The 23,262-nt window shown below is 39.8% G+C and overlaps 1 protein-coding gene across 6 annotated transcripts in view; it reads left to right on the top strand.

Annotated features, from left to right (window-relative positions):
* whrna (whirlin a) overlaps positions 1-22,696 on the top strand; it is a 186,401-nt gene extending 163,705 nt beyond the window's left edge. Inside the window, exons 8-14 of one of the 6 annotated variants that reach the window (XM_019354423.2) lie at positions 559-591; positions 6,938-7,012; positions 9,338-9,923; positions 11,412-11,580; positions 11,996-11,999; positions 16,222-16,344; positions 21,988-22,696. In XM_019354423.2, the coding sequence (XP_019209968.1) occupies positions 559-591; positions 6,938-7,012; positions 9,338-9,923; positions 11,412-11,580; positions 11,996-11,999; positions 16,222-16,344; positions 21,988-22,170 (1,173 nt within the window). In that variant the 3' untranslated portion in view covers positions 22,171-22,696. The other 5 variants (XR_002059577.2, XM_019354419.2, XM_019354421.2 and 2 more) reach the window with 5 other exon arrangements.
* The last annotated feature ends 566 nt before the right edge of the window (positions 22,697-23,262 follow it).

The raw sequence follows: 23,262 nt of genomic DNA, 5'->3' as shown, positions 1-23,262 counted from the left end.
TAATTCTACTTTAATTAGTGGGTACTCTTAATTAAGATTAAAGTTTACAATAGAAAACAACATTAAAACATATTTAAATTAATGTATTTCCTTAAAAAATACTTACAGTAATTTTGAACCTGCTGCTATTACTATTTATTTCTGACACTTTGAGGGCAAAGCAGCAGTCGAGTCTGCTGCAAATAATATGATGGATGGATGGATGGATTGGAGTATTTCCTTTTTTATTTTTTCGCCTTGCTGTCTGACTGTTTGGATTGCAATTGCTTCCTTTCCTGTTTGGCTGTCTGCTCACTCCTCTATCTCTCTTGGCTTAGTGTGAAAGACAGAGATGGTAGTGTGATATATCTCCATGGATTATAACAGTTTCTGCTGCAGAATAGATACTCTTCTGGTGTGGACTTTGTTGGCTGAACAATGATATGTTTCGCTGCCTACCTTCTGAGATTACAAAGTCTTTTTGCTGATATTTGATAGGCTCTGTTTTTCTTCCACCTTGATAAACCCCTCACTTCCATCTCACCCCTAAAAACCTTCCCTCCCTCTCTCCCTCTGTAGGAGAGGCTGCTGTGGCTGATAGATATTATGGAGGTAGGAATTACTGCTGAAAATGATGAATGTTTTCCATCACAGACCCACACATACAGAATACACACTCGAGTTAAGTTCCTCCGTAGGCAGACAGACATGCATGCGTTCCAACTCTCACCTTGGTTTGTGGTGTTTTTAAATGGTTTGCAGTGGTTTTCTTCCTTCTTGCCTTTTTCTTTCTTTCCTTAATTTGAACCAGAAATGTCAAAAAGGTGTAAGCGCCAACTACTCTGGATGTTATATAAAATGGTTTCATGGAATGTGAATATATCCACGACTGACATTTTTAAGCTGATATGTCCCAATTTGGCCATCAAATTCTTGGCATTATTGAGCCACAAGGTCCCATATTTAAACTATTACAGGTGATAAGTTATGAGCTAAAGCTGGCTAATGCTACAGTCACAACAGGCAAAACAATTGTTGCACACCACAACATGACCAAAATTACTGGTAGCCATCAACAAGCTTCTGGTTGCTTTGTTCAAAGCACATTTAGTGTTTTAAGATGGAGATAAAATATCAATAAGCTGGAGTCACTGTGCTATCAGTCTGCAATTGAATAGGAACATCATGACAGTTACAGTTAGAGCAATCTATGACTATATGGCGATAAGTCAGCAAATCTGTTGCCACACACAGAAATTCACATTAAAACAGAAACTCACATTAACTACCTAATTTCAGAGTCTCATTGATTTGAAAGAGAAATTCAAAAATTGCTCCACCAGTAGTGGCATAGTTGCTGCAGGATCCTGGTTTAACTGCAAAACGATATAGGTACTTGGTAACTCGAGCGATTGCACTTAGACCATGATTTTTTGAAGGCTGGTTGACTCCCACTGGGCAACCGGAGCGACTGCCTTGCAATGAAAAGTAGTAGTAGTAGTAATAGTTTCCCAGAGGCTGATGGTGTTGCACACTCAGCCTTTGGACGACCAGTTGGTTGCCATAACTACTACTCCAATCGGTTGCTGAATGCGGGAAAAATTCAATGCAATCACAAGACAACCACCAGTTTAAAGTTCATAAAGTTCATTTTGTAAAATGTGGCCGTTGTTAAATTCTCAATGGATATGCTAATATTGATCACATGTACTTCGCCAAAGAGCCTGCATTTTTTTATAGTTTCTCATTCAGCACCACCAGTCGCTCTTCACTGGTGGTTTCAAAGATGGTGACAGAAAAAATAGTCAACTAGAGGTTTCCATCGTCACTGGGGATGAAATGAAACAATGACTGTGTCACACGTGTCCCCACACAGGTCGCTGTAGCTGATTGCTGGCTGCTAGGTCTCACTGGACATCTTGACTGTTTTTGTGGGTTTCGGTGCCTTTGAATTATTTTTCAAAGAATTACCTGGCAGCCAAACTTTGTAGCATTAATTAAATCATAGACAGTATAAATTATGGCTGTAGCTGCCATGATGTCACCTACTGGTTTCAGAATCCTGTTTTGGAGTTCATTGGCTAATGACTTGCCAGTCATAGCTGACTTTACTTTTATACTCTTTATATCACCTGCTTGTCTAATTATGTTCAGTTTTGGTTTCAGAAAGTCAGAATCACTGACTGACAAAACTAAAGTGCAGGTGGGTGACCCCACAGTGGCTACACCAATCTACATCTTCCTGCATATGCACCTACTTGTCACTCAAAGTGAGCCTGACTGTAATGGTGCTTAACATTAACCATAAAATTCACAATCAAAATAGTTCTAACACTTTTTAACAGTTTTTAGTTCCTCTAATTGCCACTTGAGGCTTTAAATATGAGTCAGTTCTTATAGTTTTTGTCATGTCTTCACCGGCTTCGTTTTCCACCCAATGGCATTTGCTGTTTTGTCCTCAGCTTCAGTCTCAATGAGATTCCTGTCACTAAGACAAAAGTTCAACAAACTATCACCAGGTCTATTTCCTCTGAAGGAATTCTATTAAGAATTTTCAGCAAATATTACATCCCCTCATTTTTCTCTGCGGTGTTATTACCAAAAGGCAACAATGACAATGGTCATTACATTGCATTTATTTTATGACACTAACCTAATGAGCGTAATATTTTCTATAGTATACTGCAGCCGCTCCACATGGGAAATTGCTGTTCCTGCCAAGTAGTTAAAGGCTGCTTTTCTAGGGCAAAGAATAAAACTTTGGATTTGGCCATTCTGAGACACCCTGCAATGGAATAAACCAGATTCCTTGTTTTTATCCTTGTTATTGATCAAAATGTACTTGTGATAAGGGACAATGAGCCTGTCTGCATAATTTTAATCACAGCTCTGGTTTACCACGAAGCTTTTTGTGCAGTTCAATTTACAGTAGACCCCACTACAGATGCCAGCTACTCAAACACAAATATGTAAGATTGTAGTGAGTGTGACAGCATCTCAGTCTTTGGCTGGATAAAGATAAGTGGTTGCATACATGAACACGCAAACCTGCACACACATACACACAGTTTCTAAGCTGACAGCGGAGATAAGCTGTCGACTGTCTGCAGATTTATTCACCAAACAGTCCTTCTCATTCAGATGCCCAGGATGGGTTTTGCCTGCCTTTATACTTTCCCCTCTGAGAAGCGACATTTACATGTGTGACAGAGACTGGGTGTGTGCGTGGTGGTCTGCATTCTTACCTTGCGTCTATGTGTGTCTTTTGGTGCTGTTTTGGGCCCATGGGTGAGTGCTACCACTGCTGTGTAAAGTAGATTAGAGAGCTGGGTGTGTTTGGGAGAATAAAAACAGTGGATTTCTGAACTAGAGTCAAAGCATGGTATACTCAAGTGAATACAAATGCACACCCTCTGATATTCACGTGTTTTTATAATAGTGTGAATACTCATTGACTTCTTAACCTCTACCCTACAACTAAATGCCAAACCCCCACCCTTACCCTCACGTTAGCCTCGTGGACCTAGTCTGAACACTCTAACTAAATATTATTTACATTATAAACATTGAAATATTAATATTGGTTTGTGGATACAAGCAGAAGATTGAGCCCAAACATCCTACAGAAGAACCCCAATCTTCAAGATAAGGTGAGGAGCTTGGTCATTCACGGGGCTTGAGTTCACCCAGTGCATGAGAAGGAGCTAATTGTGGTGGTTCAGTCATCTGACTAATATAGCTTCTGAATGTTTCTAAGGGGAGGTTTTTCAGGCATGTTCTATGGGAAGGAGACCCAGGACATCCTGCCTCCTATTCACCCGGCAGAGCTTAGGAAGCTGGCTGGGGAGAGAGGGGGTCCTGGTATGTCTGCTTAGAGTCTTGCTCCACCAACTCGGACCTGAATAAGTTGCAAAACAATGGATTTGTGGATGGACAAGAACAGACTGTATAATGTTTGCCTTTGAAGATAGAAAATCATGCTAGATTCAGGCTACACAATAAAAGCTTGATTATGGTAAGAGCTGAACAATGTAGGGGCATCATCTGGCTGGGAATGAAAATAGGTGCTGTGCACAGTTGATCATTTTTACACATTATACAGGATGTTGTAATTTCATAATAGAAAAAAAACATGCTGGCGTAGGCTACAGTCACACTAAGGAAAACAATGGTTGGAGACCACAGCCAGAAAGCTGATTCTGTTCATATGGATGCTGCTTTTCAAGTGATTTCTTTAGTCTGGGAAGTCAGAAGAAAACACTCCAGTCTTTCAGTTTTCGTGTGAACAAGGTCAAGTTGGCACTTACATGCAATCTGTATTCCACATTACTGTGATTATCTGTGACAAATCTCTAATGTTTTTTCTGTTGCAAATCTGTTGTTGTCTATATCGAACATGTCATGCGATAGCGAATCCAGGGGCAGGCTCACCACCAACGGGCTGCACAGAATCCACACATCAGGTGGACTCTCTCAGCCAAAGACTGGCCTGAATCCCTGGGGTAGATTTATAAATTATAAATTTATAAACCAAAGGAAAGAGTTAGTTTATTTCATTAATGACCAACATTCTACCGAGAGCAGTGCAATTAGGGGGCTCAAAAATAAGGACACATAATCAGAAAGTAATATAGTATAAGTGCAGCTTTCTCTCTGTGAAAACAGTGTGGCAGTTCAAATAAACGAGGGGAGGCTGAAGAAGAATTGGTATGTTTATGATATAATGGCAAACTCTTCTGTTAGAAGTTGATGGGGTCTGTGTGTGGACCTGAGACCTGAGACCCAGGTGAAGTGCAGGAATTATTATTTGGTTTAGATAGAGCTGTTTTGTCACAAACTTTTTCTCCAGACAAACTTGGAATTTGCGTGTAACAGCTGATGTGTAGAAGAAAACAAAACTTTATTTACCATCTGATCCCAAGCCATCTGTGTGTTAATGAATGTACTCTTAGTGTGTCAGCACCCTCAACCAGCTGGTCACCGCAACTACATGCAATCAGTCTGAGACAGCTAAAACATTCAGTGCAATCACTCACCAACCACAGGTTTTTCCTGGCAACACTGAGGTTCTTGTCTTACTTCCACTCTAGTGTGAGTGAGGCCTTATGATGAGGCTAGACAACAAGAAGTCCAGCATAGCTTTTCCTATTTTTCCCTCTGTTCCATCAAGTTGACACTTGGGAGGACAGTGAGCCACACCAGGCACTAAAAGTATTTCCTACTACTGACCTGTATACACCTGTGATCATGACAAAACAAAATTGGTGTGTGATGTTGCTAGATAGACACACCACTGGACAAGTTACTGTGTCTTTACATTCCTTTAAGAGATTTGGCTGGCTAGTACCACCTTCCATATAATATCATTCATGTTATGAAAGATGGCAAGCATAAGAAACAAAGAAGTCAAGTCAATTTGAAACAACAACCTCCAGTAAAAGTAAAACGACCTACTGGCTGTACGCCTGGACAATGAACAATTAAAACAGGACCAGGTTTGTCTCTTACAAACTCTTCTTGTTCCCCTTGGTATCACTCTGCAAAGTCTGTCAGTACAACATTACTTACGTGTTGGTCTTTGAGTCCTCATCGCACTGTGCCATGCTCCATTATATCATGTGTGCATGAGAGACTTTATAAAAGCTGATACACAGTCTTGATGTCATGAGCATTTGCGATGTCGGCTGCAGACAGTTCCATAATCATCTCTCTCCTACATGTGTGCCCTCAAAACACCAGCATCTGCCATTTTCACTGTTCTGCAGGAGTGCAGGAGAATGATGGGTGGATTCATTAGACCATGGTTTCTGTAGATCTCACTTCCTGTTGCCTTACTTCACTTAGGCTGAAATCAGACTACTAATCCTTTGCCTCTAAGACATATTGTTTTATAGTGTCACAGTTTTCAACACTATTGAGATACTTTTGCTATCACAATATTATGAAATTGACCAATACCATTACATCCCTATTGATCAGGGAGCAGTGTGTAGCCTTTCAGTGTAATGCAAGGCAAGATTTTAAGACTGAGATTGCATGTAGTACCAATAATGGCTCGCAGTTTGTCAAGAGGGAGGAGATGATCAGGAATATCAACATTTAAAGCAGTGGGTTGCAGACATTACACCAGCACGAACGGTATAACTTGCATAACTGCTTAGGTTTTAAAACTGGAGAATCAGCAGTCTTCCTAGGCGACAAGCATCCCAGTATTTCCTGCATTTGTACCTACTGTATTGTTTCTGCTGTGGATTGTAACTGTGGCTAAGCATAATCATACAAACTGTACATACGAATGCAGCATGCTCTGACTGCTTACAGTGTAAAATTGCATCTGCGTAGAAAGTCGATTGACTCTTGTGATAAATAAATTGGCCGTAAGTGCTCCACATGCAGCAAGGAGGAGTAATTAAGCCAAATTGATGGGGCTTTTGTTTTGGTTTAGTGTCAGAGTTAAATGAAGGGCAGCAATTCTCTGAACTCAGTTCCTCTGCTCTGGAATCGCTCACAGATCTGCTGCAAATTACCTCCTCTCTACCACGCCAGTGGGACTGAGCCTGCAAATCCTGCTTTGAACTGAGCTGATGGTTCTTTATCGATTTCGCAGCATGTGTGTTTTGCTTGTGAAAGAAGACATTATGCAGTGAGTGTGGTTGTGTATGTGCGTGTCCTATTTGCTTGCCATCCTCTGAGACTGCCAAGCAAATGCGAACAGAAATGACGTCTTTCCCTTTTCTAGGAGATGAGGAATATTCCCCAAACCCAGTTCGGCTTTGTTTTGGGATAAATAGACATCTGTGTTTAACATCTGTTCAGAAGCTTTCTCACTTTCACTTGAATCAAACTCAAACACCCCTTGTTTCTCTGTCTTTGGTCTCCGTTTTCACCATCCCATTCTTTCTCTTTCACCTTTCCATCTTCCAATCCTCTTCCTCTCCTTCTGTCCTGCTTTTCCCAGAATGACAGCGTTGTGGAGAGTAATGAGGAGGATCCCCCAGAGAGCCTGAACACGCTGCTGACCGACATCTCTCTGGTGAGCTTGGCAGACAGGCAGGCATAGCCCCTGCTTTAGCCTGATAAAGATGGATACTGCACAAGGGAGCAGTGAGTAGGGGTGGGAGAAAAACAGGTAGAAAAAGATGTGTGTTTGTGTGTGGAGGCTGGATAGAGATGCTTTAGACATGGTGACCTGCAGGGTTTGTATTTTATACTGATGATAAGTGTTTGCACTTCACGAAAACAAAAAGAAACAGAGGTAGAGCTTTGTAAAAGTAAGAGCCTGTGCACACTCTGTCCGTTTTTTGTTGTAGTGTAAAAAGAAGAGATTAGACTCAGCACTTTGTGCCATTTGTCCAATTCACTCCCTACCTGAGCTAGCCATGTTGTTCCACTATTGTGTTAAAAAAGATACCATGGCAACCCCAGTTTCCAAAGTTATAGACATATCAGGGGGCTCATTTGTTTATTGTCTGCAGAAGGATAAAAGAGTGAGGTTAAGGAGAAAGCTTTTAGTCTGCTATCACCCAAGGCTACCTGCTGCTCAAATCATACCTTACTTTTGTTTTGTTAAACCATTTTTTTACACTCATTTTATGTGTCGCTCCACATGCTGGCAAAGCACTCGTGTCACACAGTGTTGTTCATTCCACTGTTGAGTTTTTGTTTGAGCACTCTTACCTGGAAACCCAGGATCCCAGCAGCGTCAAACCACCAAGTTAAAGACTTCAATTCAACAAGAATTGGTGGTGAAGCTGGTGGGAGTTGTTGATTGCGTGTCTAATATGTGAATGCAAGGGAGTGAGTGAAAAAAATGGTGTGAATGACAAGAAAACAATATGAACTCATCTTAAAGGGGACCTATTATGTTCTGTTCTGTTCTGTGATGGACTCCACTAGAAGCAGTTAAACGAAAATCTATCTACTGTCTGAAGTAAAGTGTGTAGATCCTGCCCCTTTAAGTTTACTCTTGCTTTAAATGCACCTTTCTCTGATTGGTTGCCCCTCGCCTGGTTTCTGCAAACAGGACACAGTACTTGTGATGAGCACCTGTTCCTGGCGAGAGAACTCTCAGCGTTGCCCAAGAATCAAAGTAGAGCATTCAAAAACAATCATTAAAACTACTAAAAAACATATTTTTCATTTTTTTTCACACTAAAATTTGTACTTTGATGTATGCACTGAGTGTTACTAATATATCAGAATGAAGGATACACGAGTAAAATTATAGATGCTTAGAAATGAATGTGTGGTTGCCGTTAACTTCTTTCAAATCATAAAAGCAGGTTGCAAAAGTGATGAGAATTATAACAGTTGAGCAAAATCTAAAATGCTTATTAGTTTCACTGAAACTGTATACGCAAGCCATTAAAAAACTATGTTGGAGGAAAAAAAGTAATTGGAAACTGAGCTTTTAGGACTAAAGCATGCAGCCTTGTGCCACTGGGTTTATTTCTACATATGCTAACCTCATTGTCTGGCCATGTTTTTAAGGTGAAAAAATATATAAGGAAGGATAATAATAGGTCCCCTTTAAAAATGTGATTTTTCATGTACCTTCTCTGAGTACATGTTATATATTAGGGGTGTAACAATATACTAATTTTTGAATACATTTCGTTTAACTAACTTTTAATACTATTATAACTTTCTTCTCACAGTTTGTGAGTTTCCCAAGCAACTTATCAGAATAAATATGGATTGAAAATTTCATCTAATTTACCAAAAGCTTTATCAATTTTCTCCAGGGGGGAGAGGGAAAATTACATTTTAACAACACTGAAAAAAAGCCCAAAATATGATAATCCAATAAATATTTCAGCAGTCTGCAAGACACTGTGCAGGACTTATGCATAGTTGGTTCAACAAAGGGTTTTGGGTTTTTTTTAAAGGGACCTTCCAATCATTCAGGTGTGTCATGAATTTTTTCAATAAGTAGAAAAAGAAAGTCCATTTCCGGCCTAATAGAGTGCAAGTATGCAGTCTCAAACTGCTGACAAAGAAAAACAAAATCACATATAAAGGCCAAAATCACCATAAATCTAAATATAGGTACACTGACCGACCCAGCATATTATAGACTTACACAGAAACAGATCATATAAAAATTCTCCTGTCAAATCGTCTAAGAAACTAATTTCAAAATATTGGCGCACGACTCATTTTACAGTGTCGCTGCATCCTCTGGTGTTTAATGATTACAGACAAAACTTGAACTTTTCCAGAGGCAGAACTGATCTGATTTGCTTTGCGAGTTTCAGCTCCATCAATCACATGGTTACATTTTTAATCACAGCACATTATGCTACAATATTTTGTTACACCCCTAATCAATGATGATGAATATATCCTCTCACTTCAGGATGATGTTCAGTCCGCCACAGCCGAGTCCCCTCCCTCCTTCAAGCCTCCGCCCCCACCAGGGGTGCAGAGGGGCCCAAGTAGAAGAGATCCGCTCAACAAGTGCCCCTCTTCCGAATCCTCCCACTCAGGCTTGTACTTTACAGCCACAGCCTCTAAGAACCACAGCAACGAGCCAGGACACGCTCCTGCCTCACCCTCTTTACACCACAAACGAGAACGCCAGAGGGACCCGTCTCAAGAATACGCAGCTATCAGAAAGAGAGAGCCCTCTGCATTGGCCAAGAAACAGAAAATAACATCCGCTCAGTTGTCCACAGTTGCTCAGCACAACATTGGCCCTTTCCCCAGGGTGCAGTCGCCCAGCAGAGGCACTAAACCCGCTGCCCCGTCCCCTTCACCTCCGCCTCCTCCTCCACTCCCTGCCCCTCCTCCGCCCCCTTCTCTGTCCCTTAAGCCAGCATCCAAGACCAAATCCTCCCCCACCTCCTCTCCTGGGTCTAAACAGCAGTTTGTTACAGTGGAGGTTCACAGGCCCAACGCAGAACCCGATGTCAATGAGGTGCGGCCACTTCCCCAAGCTCGAGGTATGAAATACGGAGCTACAGATCTGATATGTTGAAAATCGTACGCTGTATAGAAAAGATGGGTTATAGCCCAAGTGACCTTTACATTTGGTCCCATTTTAAAGTCAAGTGTTTCACTGTCTCCATTATGGTGTTTTTGAGAGATAGATCTGAATGAGAAACCAATGCACACATGATAAAGCTTTTTTTTTTACCTGAGTCTTAGCCTTTTTGATATTAATACCATTAAAAACAAAAAAAAGAAAACAAAGGTACATGTGAAGAGTATGAAGAGTAAAAAAACAAATTCTAAAAATTAGCTGTTCCAACTGACCTTATGTTAGACGCAAATCTAAAAATGATCCTCAAAGCTTTTCAAAAGTTTTTACTTTGCCTTTTAATATGAGGAACATTTTTTTTTCTAGCTGAGGGGTTTGATATCATTTGTTTTACCCAGTCATATTTAGCTTTTTGTTTGAAGACCGTAATTTACTAAAATAAACATTTCGTCTTTAGTCTGAATTTAAACTGGCATTTGAGACTATACCTTCATTGAATAAGTGTTTACTCAGGTCACAGGGAAAAGCATCCAAAGCAGTTGCCCCCTGCTGACCATTAGGGAGAATGCAGGTTTAAAGCCTCTCAGTTTTCAGACCTGAAAGTTAGAGCCGTCTTTTATATACAGTCTATGAACCAAACAATGAAATAATTCAAGGATGAAGTTTGTTTGTCTTTTTAAAGAATTTGATACATATGGTTACAGATTTGTTTTAAAAATTAATCTGTTAATAATTCAATTTAAGTGACTGGGTATTTATCAATAAAATATTCAAAAATAAAATGAAAAATTATTTGCACAAATGAATCTGTTCCAATACATGGAGCTGATAATTTAAGCACTAAAAACAAACTCACATTAAAAGATTGTGCTTTGCATTTAGGGATAATATTTATTGTCTTGGGATTTCCTAACCCTGTGTGATCTAATCTAACATCTACGAATTAAACGACTGATGCATCATTCACTCAGCTGGTTATGAAACTGTGCTTTGAATACAGAATTGACAGAATTAAACGTGCTTAAGTTTGAACACATTTACTGATACTGTTCAAATTCTCAGATTTGCTAATTATTATTAAATATGCAGTGTCAGATATAAAGGAGGGTGAAAAATGTTCGGAGTATAATCTTTCTAAATATGTGTTTGCTTGGGCTTAATGAGCTTAAATGAGCAAATACCCAGAAGATTGGAAATTACACATAGTGTATGCAAACATCACTAATCTAAACAAGCTTTTAATTTGGCATCAAATAAGATAATTTTCCAAAAGACATCAAAAAATTGGAGGAGTTTTTTTACATCTTTACCTAAAAAACTTCCCTTTATTTGATACCATGTTCTACTTCAGTGAGCTATATACACACTTTGAATTTTAATGGTTTAGAGGTCAAAAAATTGCATGCTATGTTTAGATTCCCTGACTTAATGTGTGCCTGCTTCCCCTCAGGTGGCACCCTGTCTCAGCTGTCAGACAGTGGCCAAACCCTCAGTGAGGACAGCGGGGTGGACATAGCTGAGTCAGGACACGTCAGGAAAGAAAGTAGCTCCCATTCCTCACGCACACACCTCCCCGAGACACCCAGGAGGGAGGCGGGGGGGACAACCCCTCCAAACCGGTGAGGGGGGTTCTTCAGTGCAGCTCAAAGCTAAACATGCATGGATGATTGAATTAACACTAAAACTTCAGGAAATTAGACATGTATAATTTAGCCATGAGTACTCTTGTATTTCTCTCTTTGTGAGGACCAGATTATGGTTTAAGAATGACATTCATGAGTCGTTTTCACACTTGCACCTCAGACATTATCAAACTGCACATTCTCACTAGTGGAAGTACTCTGTGCAGTTTGGTCAAGGTAAATCATGCAAGAGCAACTACTCATTATGCCGAGGAGCTAGAGGCAAATCCACCAGACTAGTACCTCCACTATTCATACATTGTCCTGATTAAACAACAGCTAATGTGTGATACAACGCCATGGGGCAATTTCATTCTTCAAGCACCTCTATCCTACAAAAGTGCTGCAACAGTCCAGTGCTGCTATTCATTTGTGAAAAAGGCTTTATTAAATGGCCACATTTAGAAATTAAAGGGCATTTTTTGACTAATAAGGTCACATTTCAATATTAAATAACATTTCTCCAAGGTGGGGATGTTCTTGAACTACAGCTGTTTTGGAACTCTGAAAAAGACCTTTTTCAAAACTGTGGGTCTTTTTTGGAAGCAGTTTTGAAAGCTATATCTTTGGAATTTTAAACACAAGGGCACTTTTGGTAACCTTGTGGGAAAGTAAAGACATTTTTTTGAAAAATAAATATGAAAAGTGGACATATTTTCTTGGATCCTCACTTCATCAAAGGGCTCAGGTTCAGGGGAAATGGGTCAGAACTGTATTCGGCTTGTAGTTAAGAATTTATGTGTTAAGAAATGAATGTCCGTCCAAGGTCAGAGTGGGTCCTCACAAGTAGAGAAGTACAAGTGTGTGTGTGTGTGTGTGTGTGTGTGTGTGTGTGTGTGTCAGTTGAAAAACAAGCCAGTTACTGGTTGATAAATCAATGCACTTAATTGCTAATCCTCCTCCAGAGTCTGTTCTTAATCCTAACCTTGATCTTTTCTCTCCTCCCTCTGTTTGCTCATGCAGATCGTTTCCTTTGTCTCACTCATTTGTTTATTTCTTACCCATGTCATTCATCGAGTCACATGCTCCATCATTTGTTTAATCACTGACTGCGCTGTAGCCTAATGAAATTCACAAATCCCTCTCTGGTTCTTAGTGATTGATGGAAGGAATAACAAGCAAGGATGGGAGTAGTCTGATTGTTTATGGCGAGAGAGCTGATAAATTCAGCATCCAAAGAGATTGTGTAGCATAAAAAAGCTGCTTTTTTACTACCAAGAAGCGAAAAATGTTTCCTTCTGCTTGTTCCTGAGTGTCAGGCAAGCGGTTGCAGAAAAGAGTGGAGTTATGTGCTCATAAAATCTTGCCCTTAATAAACTTAAGGAAGGCATTTTTAAGTCTTCTCATCTTTATGTCAAACAAAAGACAGCAGAAAGCAGAACTGTGGGGCAGTTACCTGAGTAAGTATATAAGTATGGCTTGAATTCATTCAAGAAAACAGAGTAAACCACTGATCACGTAACTAGATATTTCTCTCTTGCCAGTTTTAAAATGCTGAAACATGTTTTTGTGGGTCTTTCGTTCATGTTCTAAGATAGATGAGTATCTGATGTTGTCCTGGGTAATAGCTTTCACAACTTCCTTTCAATGGCACCAAGCAATAATATTCTCTGGGCTATTGAAGTATGTCAGTGGTTTAGGGAATTGTTTTGCTTAAAGTTTTCACTAAGAAGCTCTAGATTGTCATTGTCTCCAAGTTCCAGCATGCTACTGCATAAAAGAGAGAGCTGATTAATGGACGTCGCACATCCATGTCTTCCAAACCACATCCCTACTACACACTCCTTTATGTCAGAAAGGTCACTCATAAACTGATTTTGTTAATCCAAGCTAGATATTTTACTCTGGAGGTGATGTAGCCCTCACTTATGAGAGGCTAAAATGAGTATGGATGATTATATAAGCATATCTCTAAGGCCTCACATGTCACACATGCCTACAGGCCTGTAAGCGACCCCTTGGCCACCCGTTTTGGCTGGTCTCCGGTCACATGGAAAAAATCTGTACTACCTGACTGGTTGGCAAGTGGTTGCTGGAGATTGCTAACTGGTGCTGTGTGAAACCCAAAAGGAAACTTCCTTGTGATTGTGTTGGTTGCCTGCAGACATTCGTTTGCATGAAAGAAGCCAACATGCCTGCACACGCTCGTATAATCCAAATCAGAAATGGAGCACATTCACCTCCAAAGTAAAATGTATGCCTTACTGCTGAAACCAACACATTTCAAAAAGCACAGATTTTACTTTGAAGCCTAATGGTGTTCATTTCCAGTTTGTACTGCACTCTTCACAGTTTCACTTCTTCTTAGCAAGCAGTTGGTGAGTGTTTGCACTCACTAACTGGCAGGCAACCACAATGATCTGCTAGCAACCAAAGAAATTGTAAGGAGGTTTTGAATCCACCATCATAAACCTCTTTGCAACAATTTTCAACCAACAGCAATATCCATCTACCACTCACTAACCAGTCAGGGATTACTCATTTTTCCCTAGCGACCGATGGTTTCCAAGGAGTCGCTGACTGGTCTCAAGGTTTTTGTGACTTGGGCTTTTGTAGTCAATTTCACATCAACTGCCGGCAGCTAATTGGGGAACACTCACTTTTCCTCCTTAGTGACCGATTGCCAGTTGATTGCCAGGAATATTCATGGCACCATAAAAGCCTCCTAAAAACAAGCTCAGGAGAAAAATAGTAACTCCATGTAGCAGAGGAGTGTGGTTTAGAGACTGCAGGTGGAGTATTGCCCAGTAAGTTGATGCAGTTAAAAATGGTAACTGATTAGTATCTTACTTATTCTGCAGTAGGATGCTGGAACTTGGCGTTTGAGACAAAGGAATCACAGCGGACAGAAGTCTGTGTTACTCTGTCATTGTAGTGAAGTTGAGTGGACTTTACCCACCGGGTAAGTGTCATTGGAGCACAGAGTGTGTTTGGCAGATTTGAATAGAAGTTTGGTGATGGCATGAACTAGTCTCTGCCTCTTCTGTGTGCTGAGGGGAACTCATGAGTCGGTGAGGCTATAGTATGCAGGTATTTACTGCCACTCCAACAATATAAGTATGCACACACAAATTTAACAAATGTTTGTGGAGCTTAACAGGCAAGGGAACAAAGCAGCCACAACACCCATGAGAATTTCTGCTTATTGAGAGCTTTGGCTATACATGCTGTCGCAGGGAACACACTCAAAGTTGAATTCTGATTGTCAAATTCAACTCAAACCTTTTGACAGTTTGGGGGCGGAAACCAAGGGAGTAATTGAGCCTCTTATGAGCCATCACAAGGCACTGACACGCACATCTCAGTGACTGACAGCTTCGGTTAACTGTGTTAAACTAAGTTACACTGTGGCAGCAGTGTGGGTGTCATTTTAAGTTGTAAATTATAAACAGTTCCTTTTGAATGTACTGACAACTATCACTGGACAACTTTGGTTCAGAAGAAATCTAAGAAATGGGTGGTTGCTCTGGCAAGTTCTGAAGTCCCTACTCAGCCATTTTGCATGAGTCTATTTATAGTATATTTCTAGTATAATATCTAATAGTCTAATGTTCTACTGTCTAATAGCCATGATCATAAATATATCAGCAGCTGTAGCTGTTAAACCACAGCCAGTACAACCGAAAATATAAACACATGTAGGCTTCATAGTGTTCCTCTTCCCACTGCCTTAAGTTTCTGTGACAAGTGTATTTGGGAGAAGTTAATCTTGGTAGAGGAGATGGCAGGACCCAGAGTGCCTTTGTCTTGGCACTGCTTGAGCTGTGAGATTGTAGTTATTTTCTTGTTTAGGAGAAGGAGTGTGTTTTTGATCCTTAATAACGTAACCCTTTCCTTACTAAAACTTCTAAGAGCTGTTGTAGTTTTTCTTTTAGTTCTTGGCAGAAAGTGTAGCTTGTTAAACCTTTGTTTTATTTCTGATTCAACCTCTCTGTCTCCCTTTTTTATTTCTTCAAGCACTTTTATTGTTGATTCCTTGGATCCTCTGGGAGTTTATCAGGGATCCAGGCCCAAGTCCTCTTATAACAGAAATAATGGCTTGGTTAACAGGTTTTCAGGATGTCTGAAGTATTCAGTAATCCAGTGATTGCTGTAGTACACCCAAGCCCAAAGCACATTGGAACTTTTAATAGTTAATGTTTTTTAAATCATACATGTTATACAACTTAACCACTACACTGAATCCCTTTAACTCACACTGATCTTGGAACCTGGACATAAAAACCCCAAAACATGTTTCAAATTCATTTATAAAGGAAGTAAACACCTATAAATGGAAGGAAGCTGTACAAGCCCGGGCATAAACATGACTACATCATGGAAATGGAAATTAAATGTGTTTTATTTTGTCCTCTGACTTGTGAAGGTGTTAAATTGATTGCTCATTCAGAATAAACAAGGGAAACCATTAGGAAGCTCTACGCTCATTGTTGCTTAATTAAAATGAGCGAACATACAGTATAGTACGGTGTAATCCATGCAAATTGCAACAAATCGAAGGCAGATTATCTTATAAAGTTATGAATGTATTTATAAATGTGCCTTTCATTTTGTCTTCCTCACTCTCCCTTATTTCAGCCAGGGCTTTTGGAGCCTACTGCTACACTAGTGAGGGTGGCAAAGACTGCCAGCACCCTGGGTATTGCCATTGAAGGTGGAGCCAACACTCGCCAGCCGCTGCCACGAATTGTGACAATACAGGTAAGTCAGGAAGAACATAAAATAACATTGAAAGTTGGAGCTCTTATGCTCATTTCCAGTGTATCACTAGGAGAGTAGCTTTCCATGATTTACAATTCAAAATAATGCATATTTATCTTAAACTGGACCTCACTTACTTACACCGATTGGTTATGATTTTTGTGCCCGTAAAACAAAATTCATAGTTTGAGGAGCCAGCAAAGGTTGCTTGGTTATCTGACTAGGATGCCTCCTGGGTGCCTCCAGGGCAAAGTGTTCTGACCGTATCCAATCGAGAGGAGGCCACGTGGTAAATCTAGGATACACTGGAGAGATTATGTCTCTCAGCTAGCCTAGGAACGGCTAAGGGGTTGGATAGATGGATATTTGACTTACACAGTGCTGTCACTCCAATACATTTTCCACCTGAATGGAGGAACCATATATTTGTGGGACTTCTGTACTCACAACCAGAGCTTCAGTGAGATGACCATATTAGGCTATCCCCTCATATACTGAACCAAGAGTAGAATAATGTTTAATATGTGTTTAAAATGAACAGTCACCATAATAACACTGCTAAATTCAGTTCTCTGCTTACTCTGCTAACATGCAGTATTTTCATGAGTATTGTCCTCGCGTGGTTGAGCTGTGCTTTTCTTTATCCTTGAAACACTTTGGATTTTCTGTAATAGTGCCACGTGCTCACCTTCCAGCTGGGATCTTGTGTTCTTTAAGGCTTCATAAGGATTCACACAGCAGCTGAACTCACACTGAGATTTCTGCTAATTTTGTCGTCATTGGGGCTCTACAGAGATGATTACAACATTAATGGCCTACATGTATAAGCCCTAGCTGCCTGGAGATTTTGGTAATTACTTTGTCAGGATGAGGCACTTGGTATTGTGTGTGTGTGCGTGTTTGTGTTAAAGGGTAAAGGCAAAAGGCAGAAACAGCAAATTACACAGCACCTTTTTATCTCAAAGGTAGAAGTTATAGGCTCATTTCAAATATTTAATGTTCAGTTTAATGCTGCGACTAAATAGAGTTGCAATTATATTTCTTGCAAAGACTTTTTCATTTATAGCATATCTGTCATATTTAAAAATACTCAAAATTCTGAGCTCCCAGCTATGCGGAGTGACAGAAAAATTCTGAAAGCTTTGCTTGAAATGGCAGGTTAGTCACCTCTAAAGAAAGGTATTACTTGTGGCTGTGAATGCATATATCTGTCTGCCATGGTAATTTGCAAGCCAACAAATCTTGCTCTAGTTCAGGACTATATGCAACGCTAATCATTTTCTAAACACAGACAACGAGACAGTTACAATTTTAATATCAGTGCTAGGAGTAGCTACAGACTCCGGTCTACTCTCCAGTCAAAGCTGTCTCTCAGCCTCCCACTCCACAGAGGTGGTGATTGAAATAAAAAAAGGGTGGCTGATTGCAAAGGAAGGGATAAAAGGATTGGAAATCAGCACATTCAAAATCAAATAGCAGACTGGAAGAAAGGACAGCAAGTGTGAGTAAAGGACACAAAAAAGTGAGAGCAGTGTTATTAAGGAGAAGAAGGTTGAGGAGGATTTGTACAGATGATAAACTGGAGGTTTGGTGGGTAGATCCTGTATTTGGGTATTTGTGTAGGTGTTTCAAAAGTGATTGTTAGGAGGGTTGCAAAGGGATTTGAAGCACTAGTAGCTGTGCTAGTGCTACAAATCTTCCAGACAAGTATTCTCTACCCTTTAAATGTCTTACTCTCCCTTTTCTTATGTCTTATGTTCCTTTTTTTGTGTTTTCCTCAAAGAAGAACGAAGTTTTGTTTCACATTCATCTCTTTGGTTATTGTACAATCCTCAATAGAAGTTTCATGTTCATTCATTCAGTGAGAAAAAAAAAAGGCACCAGGTCCTTAATAAACAGGAAAATCTCAGAGAAATTTATAGACCCCTGCGGTGTCATCAGATAGCACTTGTTTTGCTTGAATGGATTTTTCTCCATCGTGCATCATCGGGCGTTGTGTTGGTCCATCGTAGGCTCCTGAAGCTCAGCTTATCAGGAGAGCTCTCGCATTAAAGAGATAAACAGTACAAGTCCTATTTTTTATGCATTTTTGTTTAGCTCAAATATTAAAGTAAGCTTTTGAAAGAAATGAGCAAGTGGTGTCTTATCACTTTTCAAGACGGCCAGCACTGCAGCTGTTTTGTACTTTCATTCAGCCACCACTCTGATATGCAAGCCAGCAAGCCTCCCTTCAGCCCCGGATGGTCTGTGATATCGAAGGATTCATAAGCACAGAGAGCAAGGAAGTTTAACTTAGAAGATGCAACCACTCAAAAGGTTTGACCCCAAACTATTTCTTTTTAACCTCAGACACTTCACCAAGAGAGTAATAAACATGAAAGCGTACCTCATTGCAGTGGATAATAGCAAAGGAAGTAGGTGCTTTTTCTTGCATGGAGAGCCCCAGTGGAGCCATTGGACACAAGGTTAGAGCTCATTTTATGAGAGAAGTTTAACTCAGCTAAAGATAAGTTAAATTATTCATGCAAATCAATTTTTTAAATCAAGTCGAAGTTATTTCTGAGACTCTAATTAGCACATTTTCAGCACAGTGGTTCACTGAGGTTATTACCTTTAAGACAAAACCACAAGCTTTATGATACCATTGCTACATCCCTGAACAATAATGCTATATGGCTTCACAGTTATTTACAGACATTAATAATAAGACAGCCTTAAGGTCACTTGTAACAAAAGAGAAAGGAGACTTTCCACATGCTCAGGTTTCAAGGTGGAAAAGAAGGCTGTGAAAAGTTTGCTCTGTCACCCGGGGAATGCTAACTCAATGTTATTAGGCCCTTGAGCAAGGCACACAACCTCAGTAGTTCTCACAGTCAGGACCAAGCATCAGAATGATAAACTTGCTCTGGAAATAAAAAAAATGTTTTTAGCTTTCCACTTGGCATCCACCTCACTCAGGGGAAAAATGCTGGCATCACATCAGAGCAGGTACCCTGTACAATGCACACTCTCTGCAGTATTGAAAGTAAACACTGTGGAGTCATAATACGGCAAACCACTGGCTTATGTGTTTCGTATCTCTCTGGGCACCGGGGCTGTCATCTTAGGTCACTTCAATCACAAATACAGAGGATGAAGTGACGACAAAAACACTGCTGCTGGCTGGCCTTTCCACTTGTTATCAGTCCCCATCACCGCTCATTGAAGCGACAGCTCTTTATCACAGCCATCTTCACATTATGATGACCAAGTGCTCCCCTAACACTGAGTAATTGTTGTAGCTTAAATAACCAACATGATGATGCAGCCCTTGTCTGGAAAGAAATATTGATGTTTTTAGCCCTCATAGTCACATATAATGAGGTCACCTAGCAGGGTCACAGGAAGAAAGACATAAAACTTGTGTTTTTTTGTTGTTTTTCTTTAAGAAGAAATAATATTTTCAACATGCATCCTGTTATGTTTGGCTTTAAAGAATTATTTTTGGATTTTGATGCCCTTAACATCAAAGCTCTGCAATAATTTTGTTATAGTGAGGTAATAAGCTGGTCATAAAAAGGTAATCATGTACAGCAGAACAGTCTTTACCTAAACTCAGATAAAGTGAATAACAGCACTCCCTGACTGCACCAGCCTCCCCAACAATTCATAATGTAGAAGCTCCTCAGAAAGTCCAAGGCATTTATCTGACATGCGAACTCCTATTTTAATCAAACACCTGCAAAATGAACAAGTTTCATCAGTGGTCCCAAACAATCCATTATGCAGGAACTCGAGCAACACTTGAGGGAAGATGAACAACTTTAATAATTGACCAACGCGTTTCGGCTTGTGGCCTTCATCAGGGTCACAAGCCGAAACGCGTTGGTCAATTATTAAAGTTGTTCATAACCCTCAAGTGTTGCTGGAGTTCCTGCATTGTGAATTCTTTCATCCTCTCCATGCACCTTGGAAGTAGGTGAAGTTGTGCCAGAAATTTTTGCTGCGACCCAAACAATCCATTGACAGTATCCCAGTGATAGATACCACATATCCTGAGTCCATTTGCTGGCAAGCTGAGGTGTGTTAGCTGGCACAAGATGAAGCTACACAATATTAGACAGGTCGTTCTAATGTTATGGCTATCAAATATGTAAAAGAGTAGAAATGTGTCAAAAACAAAAAATAATAGCCAGGAATGATATGAAGCAATGCTATTTAGTATAGTGGTGAAATAATTTCATAATAATGTGAATACATGCTCACAATTATATTAATGTGCAAAACTGGATTTTTTTATAAATAAAAAAAAATGTAAAAAAAAATATGAAGGTATAAATTTATAAACTGAATATTATAATTATGCCCTTTATCCACTCATATTCCAAACTTACCTATTGTTAATGCCAAGCTACTATTACTTTATTACTTTAGACTGAGATTCTTGAGTGCACCTAATAGCTGACTGCATGACACTGGAAGATATGATAGAAAAACATCTTAATGCCTGTATTTTATTTGATTGGGTGTGTTTATGCTGATTAATTTTTTTTTTTTTTTCATATTTATGCCGCCTTATTTACATTTTATTAGGGAGATCGTGGTGGGCGGTCGTGGCTCAAGAGTTGGGAGTTCGCCTTGTAATTGGAAGGTTGCCGGTTCAAGCCCCGGCTCGGACAGTCTCGGTTGTTGTGTCCTTGGGCAAGACACTTCACCCGTTGCCTACTGGTGGTGGTCAGAGGGCCCGGTGGCGCCAGTGTCCGGCAGCCTTGCCTCTGTCAGTGCGCCCCAGGGTGGCTGTGGCTACAAAGTAGCTTGCCATCACCAGTGTGTGAATGTGTGTGTGAATTAGTGGATGACTGGATGTGTAAAGCGCTTTGGGGTCCTTAGGGACTAGTAAAGCGCTATATAAATACAGGCCATTTTTACCATTTACCATTTTATTTGGTACGGAAACAATATAAATGACTTTGGTGTAAGTGAACAACAGTAATTATCATCAACTCTAGCGGGTTTAAAAAGCTTCCTAAAGTAAGTGGTAAAGTAATCCTTTTTGGTAGGTTAGAAACAAATATATTCTGTCTGGCTGAAAAGTAAAGCCAGTTTAAATCACTTTCATAAACTGTGACCATATAACAAAGCAAGATACTCCAAATGATAAATAAATGTTGCTTGTTTTTTGGAATAGACTTGAATCTGAAGCGTTTGTGTGGCTTAATTATCTAAAATAATGCCTTTTTTATACATATTTATTAAATATTTTACATATATAACCTCATGTATAATTTGACTTGACTTTGAATTATTAGTCATTATGGAGATTTAAAGGCCAATTTCAAGATTATGTTTCTGTCAGTTTCACTCTTTAAATTGTCATTCTTTTTTTTAGAAGTTAAAATTCATATAAATAACACTTTCAGACTGTATTCACACTGCAGCTTCAGGTCCAGAAAATTCACAGACAAAAATTTAACAAATGTATTACTGAATTTTATTTTACCGTTATTACCTTAGAGGAATTTCTGTTCTCTTATACTCTTTTAAGAACAAATATATTAGTACAAGTGGTTCCCACAAGAGGACGATTTATTTTGGATTTAATCATGGCTGGTTTTAAATAAGATCTCCCTAAAATTCCCCTCTCTTTCTGTCTGTTTCTCTCAGAGGGGTGGTTCAGCTCATAACTGCGGCCAACTGAAGGTGGGACAGATTATACTGGAGGTAAACGGGGTTTCCCTGAGGGGCCGCGAGCACAGGGACGCAGCGCGCCTCATCGCTGAGGCCTTCAAGACCAAAGACAGAGACTACGTGGACTTCTTGGTGACTGAGTTCAATGTGGCACTATAGCTGAGTGGAAGAGGAGGGAGTACGATGACGAAGGTAGCACCAAGACAAGAGGACTTCAAGGGGGTGATGATGCAGAAGTATTCAAGTATTCTATTGATTTATATGGCACAACTCTTGGATAAACGTAAACAAACTACCAACTGATCTGAGCCCTTCTTCTTTCTCGGAAAACCCACTCTTGAATTTACAAGGCATTACTTTCACCGTGGACTTTGTCCAGGATTCTCCTCAACTTGTTACCTCCCCACTGTGAGACATTATGCACTGCAGTGGAAAACCTGTACCTTTTGTGTTAAACCGTGTGGATTTCTGGAACTTCTCGTAACACTCCCATGTCTCATGCTAACTTTATTTTACTTACTTTCTGCTTTTAACTGAGAGACAACTGCACATCTAAGATAAACTGATTGCTTGGCTTTACAAGTTTGGATTTGTATATGTAAAAATGGACAAATGTAGATACAGATGCATATATAATGTACACATAAAAGTACTCCTATAGAATTAAAAAAGAACCTGTAACCTCTGTCGCATCATCTATGTATCTAAATATATCTGAAATATGGTGATGATTTCAGGGCAATACATGAATCCACAAATTTTACCAGAATAACAGTGACATCATCAAAATACCATCCTTTCACAAAGAGGAAAGGGGGGGGGGGGGGGGTCATGAACTCTGACTTTGCACTTACACACCTCTCTTTATATCTGTGTTTAAAACCTTCACATTAGGACAGCCAAATTGGAAAATATTATCCATCCACAGTACAATATGCAAAAACGGGATTCTGCATCATATTCAAGACCTCTGTGGAGGACTTCTACTGTGTTTTATTATATCCAATATCATAATTTAATTGGTATGTTTTTCTCTCCTGAATTAGGTTATTATAGTGACTTGAGTGGAGCTCATAAATGCTACTTGTTAACTGGGTGAACAGTAGTGTTTACTGCTCAGGGGCCAATAAAAATCACAAACAGCTGGTGTATCAGCCAAAACAACATTGCTATCCAGAGCTGTCAGCCAATAATTAGACATTTTTCCATCATTGCACGATGGAAAAATGTTGGTTGTGATGTGTTTAGAGT

The sequence above is a fragment of the Oreochromis niloticus genome, linkage group LG7, assembly GCF_001858045.2.
Source record: "Oreochromis niloticus isolate F11D_XX linkage group LG7, O_niloticus_UMD_NMBU, whole genome shotgun sequence".
Classification (NCBI taxonomy): domain Eukaryota; kingdom Metazoa; phylum Chordata; class Actinopteri; order Cichliformes; family Cichlidae; genus Oreochromis; species Oreochromis niloticus.
This window is presented reverse-complemented; position numbering and strand designations above follow the sequence as displayed.